At 44.4% G+C, this 6000-nt stretch overlaps 1 protein-coding gene across 1 annotated transcript; it reads left to right on the forward strand.

Annotated features, from left to right (window-relative positions):
- Nucleotides 1-1605: 1605 nt before the first annotated feature.
- On the forward strand, nucleotides 1606-3584 carry LOC110510198 (apolipoprotein A-IV-like). Its single transcript, XM_021591577.2, has 4 exons — nucleotides 1606-1703; nucleotides 1807-1862; nucleotides 2402-2552; nucleotides 2705-3584. Exons 2-4 carry the CDS (start codon nucleotides 1823-1825, stop codon nucleotides 3279-3281), a joined length of 768 nt encoding a protein of 255 aa, XP_021447252.1. The 5' UTR covers nucleotides 1606-1703; nucleotides 1807-1822; the 3' UTR covers nucleotides 3282-3584.
- The last annotated feature ends 2416 nt before the right edge of the window (nucleotides 3585-6000 follow it).

A 6000-nucleotide genomic window follows, 5' to 3' on the forward strand; every position in this document is an offset into this window, starting at 1 on the left:
TGGCATTAGTACATTTCACTTTTCAATTTGGTGCTTTTCGACAAGGACATGATTTCATTCTAGACATCCTGGCGTTTGTTTAGCCATCAACGGTAACATCCCAACGGTTGTGTCACCTCAATTGCCAACGCAAACCTATAGCGCAGTGTCAACCTTCACACATTTTAGTCATCACTGGGGTCAGAGGTTATTTGAGGTGTTGAACGTTGCACTGTAGTGCATTTACATAAGGAATAGTAGATTCCAGGCAACACCCTCTCCTTATTCTACTCTCTATAGAGTGGCACTGTGATGGTTTGTAATAAGGCACAGTGGGCAGATAGGAGGTTTAGAACTCAACTCCTGACTTCAAAACTCCAGATTACCAGGATGTGACATCATGAATAACCCAAGTGATGTAGAATGAGTGCTGTGAAGATTCTCAATCTGGCCATTCTCTGGGTAGATTGATCCACCTTTTTGACATGGTAATGTCGTTCCCAGACACTTCTTTGCGCAATAACCCAGGGGCGAGGTTATGACAAGGTCAATTACCAGTATAGCACAGTAACCCACTATCCATTTAAACAGAATAATTACAGTATGACAAATGAAAAATGAAAGTCTACTGTAACATTGAATTGATTCCAAATAAGTTCCTAGACACCATACATTACCACCATCTACTAGCTATTGTGAAATCACATCTAATGAATAGACTGGGCCCATGTGGCCCCTAACATTAGACCCTATCACAGTGTGTATGGGAAAGGTCAAATGAACTTTGATCAGACAACTGACACATGGAAGTGCTTGAACACATGACCTCACAGTTAAACTGAAAACTATATCATAGAATATATTCTGGGAGTCAATGCCAGCTGGCTGGACATCAAACTTAAACTGACTATAAATCAATACCATATCTGATCAGACTGATACTTCATGAAGGTTGGGAGGAAGGTGTTGTCTGGACAAAGTGCTATTTATGTCTGAGAAATGGCTGTGATTGGCTCAGAGAATGGCTGATTCGATCTGAGACTTTCTGTGCCATCAAGGAAAAATCCATGAAACTGACCTGGTGTGAACCAGTTACTCACTATCAGCATTGTAGAGTTGTAGCATCATATATAAAGACCAATATACATTATGCCTGAGAGAAAGGAACAGGCTAGTGTATGTAAAAGTACATAAGCCTCAATACAACACATCTACCCTCAGATGATATTAACAGTAACAGACCTGTATAGCTGCAAGGCAACAAGTGTCCTGCTGCACATGTATCACTACTGCATATCATTGAAAAACTATAGACAAGGGGATTGAATGGAGATGTGTTTATCAGCATGCAGTCCCAGGAGATTGGTCTTCACTGAGTATCTCTGATCACTACTTTTTGTTCCAAACTCTGTTTGTGACACTTTACCCAGAGGTGATGATAACGCAGTGCTCTCCTGTGCATTCTGGGTCCAGGGGTTCATTGGGACAGGTCCAGGGTGAGTTGTCAGGACAGAACTGGGCTGGGTCAGGTAGACAGGTGCTGAGTGGTGCACTGCGGTCTGAGGGTTTATGATTTGGAGCACTGCTGACAGCGAGGCACTGGCTCTTGGACTTTGTGTTCCTTACTGTCCTGCTCACTATATATACAGGCCAGGACACGGCTGAAACTACAGTCACTGCAGACTGGACTCAGAGATACACCAACACACTCATACACAAAGACGGTAAGCTGGATTCTACAAGTCCATGGTATTATTTGATAGCATTCCATTATGTTTTTTTCTGGTGGATTACAATGCTTTAAGTGATTGTTGCTTTATTTCACAGAATCTGATTGAGAGTCATGAAGGTTATTGTGGTGCTCGCACTGGCTGTATTCACTGGTGAGTGGGATACAAGAATATTTCAGATTATAAGTGAAATTTATAGAGCTGAAGTACAACAACCTTCCATCAATCTACCAAATTCATTTTAAGTCAATAGTCAATAATAACCACGGCAGAGGGAGTATACTTTTCTAGTTACCTTAATGCCGCCAACAGGTTGCCATGTCTAACCAGTAATGACCCTGAAATATACAATTTCACAACAACTAACTCTTCTGCTACGCCCCAACAGGCTGCCATGCCTAACCAGTAATGACCCTGAAATATACAATTTCACAACAACTAACTCTTCTGCTACGCCCCAACAGGCTGCCATGCCTAACCAGTAATGACCCTGAAATATACAATTTCACAACAACTAACTCTTCTGCTACGCCCCAACAGGCTGCCATGCCTAACCAGTAATGACCCTGAAATATACAATTTCACAACAACTAACTCTTCTGCTACGCCCCAACAGGCTGCCATGCCTAACCAGTAATGACCCTGAAATATACAATTTCACAACAACTAACTCTTCTGCTACGCCCTAACAGGCTGTCATGCTAACCTGTTCTACGCTGATGAGCCTAAGCCACAGCTGGAGCAGCTGACAGATGCCTTCTGGGACTACGTTGCCAAGGCAACGCACACGGCCGAAGACACCGTCCAGATGATCAGGAAATCTCAGCTGGGACAGGATGTCAAGTAAGTAATATGATCTGTGATGTAGTTGTCATAACGTGTGGAATGTCTGTAGTCGAATCGCTCAGATTACTAGGATGGGGACCTGAACTGACCCTCCTCTCCTCTCCTCTCCTCTCCTCTCCTCTCCTCTCCTCTCCTCTCCTCTCCTGCAGTGACCGCATCACAGAGAGCGCTGACGTGGCCAGCCAATACGCCATCTCCCTGCAGGAGCAGCTCCCTTCTGCAGCCAAGGACCTGATGACCAAGATTACCCAGGAGGCTGAGGTGCTGAGAGAGCGTCTGGAGCAAGACCTGGGCAGTGTCAAGGGGAAACTGGAACCCTACGCAGAGGAGATGAAGACCCAAGTCCAGCAGAGAGTGGAGCAGCTGAAACAGGATCTGGCTCCCTATGCAGAGTCCCTGGACTCCGAGACCCTGAGGGCCACCCTGCTCCAGAAGAGTGATGAGCTGAAGGGGAGTCTGGAGCAGAGTGTGAAGGAGCTGCAGTCCCAGCTGGGCCCCTACACTGATGAGCTGAAGCAGAAAGTGGACCTGCACCTGCAGGACTTCCAGAAGAGAGTGGCCCCCCTGACCAAGAACCTCCAGAGCGAGCTGACCACCAGAGCTCAGATGGTGCAGCAGAGCCTGGCCCCCTATGCTGAGGACCTGAAGGACAAGCTGGACCCCTACGCCCAGGACCTGAAGGCCCAGCTCACCGCCCTCTACCAGGCCTTCACCAACACCAACTAAATCACAAACACTTTCCTCCATCTGACTACTCTTGCCCTTTTGATGACTGTATTCTCCCTTCAAAGTCTTAGAACATACCACCGTTGTCAATAGAATGAGGGAGAGTTTACAAAGATGAACTTGGTAATGCAGAACAGGCCCATTCTGTATTTTGTATGAACTGAATTGGCTCTGATGAGTCAATGACATCTTTGTATTTTGTTTGTTTGTTATCTGAAGGTTGGTCTGTGACTGTGCCATGTTGATGTTGTTAATTTATGGAAATAAAAAGCATCCTGTGAGGCCAGAGGCACAATGTATGAATTAACATTTGGATCCAAATCCCTATCTCCATCCATGGCTAATTTAAGAGAAGGCCACCAGAGGACAACAACACAACGAGATGCAACAATCCAAGTTTTTTTTCTTTTGATGTGGTGTGAATCCAAATCCAAACTGGATTCCCTAAACACTTTTTATTGGTGCGCCAGGACCAATCACAGTTGAGTTCACTCAGTTTAGCTCGAAATATATAAATGATTGTATATGTTTTATTATTGGTACATTTTGGGGGGGGAAGGCTGGCTTCCCTTGGCATCCATGAATACACACCACTGGCAATAGCTTGCTTGCTCCTTCAACACAGTTTTAGAATGAATGCCATCTAGTGGCAGTTCATTGTCAATTCAGGGAATTATAAAGCCCTGTACAATGATGGTGATTTACTGACCTCTTCACAGAAATCAGAAAATAACCATATATACAATGACCTGACAAACAGTCATGTACAGCTCTCTCTACCCCCCCCCCCCTCCTCTCCCTCTCTCTCTGAATTACTTGTAAAAACAGCACAGTCCTGTAACACTATCTGAAATCCTATCACACCCCACAATCCCAAACCCCCTCCAGAGGTGGGTATGGAGCATGTTCAGAGCTGTCTCTGCATGTTTGATGATGTACCTGTATCACCCACCCTCCCCCTCTGGCTCTGCCAGGGCTTTCCCATGCCGCCTCACCCAGAGGAAAACAAAATTCCTTGGCTCTGCCCCAAACTGCCACTGGCACCAGTAACCGTTAACCCTGCTGGGTTAGCCATGAACTTCCTCTGTTCAACATCATTACATTATCAACCTAATATAAATGGCCTGTCAAACGCTTTCTACTGGCCATACTGTTAACCCTCCAAACACTGTTAGACAAGCATATTAATTGTTTACTGTTACCTGCATTGGGTAGCAGAACGTATGTCCATAAAACAACTCTGTGATAACAGGGAACGTGAATACTCAGCATAAACCAAAAGTGGATGTTGATTTAGATCTTTGCCTGGTAGTAAGACTGTAAAACAAATCTATGAGATCTGCCTTATTGTCACAGGGGTTCTGTGATGATAGACTGAATAAAGGGCCCACATCTAAGCCTATAATGAACTGGCAAAAGGCTAATAGATAAGAACGACAAGAGACAAGTACGGAAATGGTCCTTACAGTGTTCCTTATGTTCATTGGAGCAGCATTTTTACATAGTGAACTGTGTTTGATTTATGGTCCTTGTGTTTGCTAGTGAACGGACACTGTATTTCTATGTAAAAAAAGGGCATTGGAGGTGAGGTCAACCTATTGTTCGGTGCAAGTTGCCACCTGTCAGCTACAAAAGCAAAATCAGTGAGTCAGAAGCAGATGACTGACCACACACACACGGAGAATGGAATCAATCCTTCAAAACAGGACCCAGCTGAGTGCCCTTTGGCCCAGACACAGCCAGTTGTGGTGACATCATAGACTCATGTGAAGTTAGAGGTGAGAGGTCTCACTCTGACCAGAGGTGACCAACTAACCACAGACCACAGTCCTCCAGCTCCCGTCACACCACTCCTGACTCCAAGATGAGCTGGCTGGGGTTATGAGAGTTCACTGCTAACCGACAACCTCTCACACACTGCCCTGGTAGACGCATATTACCACATCACCCATCCTTACAATGAGAGGGAACAAAGAAGTATATATTTTTAGGACAAGAGGAAGTGTCTTCTGTTACAGAACTCTGTAGAAGTCGGTCGGTCTGTCTGTTTACAGCTAGTTATGCCGTACCATCATTCTTCTTATTCTCTCTTTCACTTCCCTCTCATTCTCTCTCCCTGTTTCTATGACCTCAATGTTCATGCCTTGAAAGCCATTACAAAAGCTCTACTGCACTACTCTTCATAACAGCTGTGCTGCTATCCCTGTCCCTCGTGGTCCCAGTTTTAATAGGACATGTCTGTCTGTCCCAGCAGGGAGAGCAGCAGTGGGTATTGAGTTCAGCTCAGGCTGAGACATTTAAATACAAAGAGGGAACCAAACCACAATCAAATCAAATGGTATTTGTCACATGCTTCATAAACAACAGGTGTTGTCTAACAGTGAAATGCGTATGGGCCTTTCCCAACAATGCAGAGAGAAAAAAAATAGAAAACATTATGGAAAAATAATAAACACGAGGAATAAACACACAATGAGTAACAATGTGCAAGGGTAGCAGGTAATTAAGGTAGATACAGTGCCTTGCGAAAGTATTCGGCCCCCTTGAACTTTGCGACCTTTTGCCACATTTCAGGCTTCAAACATAAAGATATAAAACTGTATTTTTTTGTGAAGAATCAACAACAAGTGGGACACAATCATGAAGTGGAACGACATTTATTGGATATTTCAAACTTTTTTAACAAATCAAAAACTGAAAAATTGGGCGTGCAAAATTA

The sequence above is a fragment of the Oncorhynchus mykiss genome, chromosome 3 (assembly GCF_013265735.2).
Source record: "Oncorhynchus mykiss isolate Arlee chromosome 3, USDA_OmykA_1.1, whole genome shotgun sequence".
NCBI lineage: Eukaryota > Metazoa > Chordata > Actinopteri > Salmoniformes > Salmonidae > Oncorhynchus > Oncorhynchus mykiss.

What these genes read in the sequence shown, in the direction of transcription:
- LOC110510198 (XM_021591577.2), top strand. Translation starts at nt 1,823, where the DNA reads ATGAAGGTTATTGTGGTGCTCGCACTGGCTGTATTCACTG. An exon ending in CGCACTGGCTGTATTCACTG is followed by an intron (nt 1,863 to 2,401) that starts GTGAGTGGGATA and finishes ACGCCCTAACAG; the next exon opens with GCTGTCATGCTAACCTGTTC. An exon ending in CAGCTGGGACAGGATGTCAA is followed by an intron (nt 2,553 to 2,704) that starts GTAAGTAATATG and finishes CCTCTCCTGCAG; the next exon opens with TGACCGCATCACAGAGAGCG.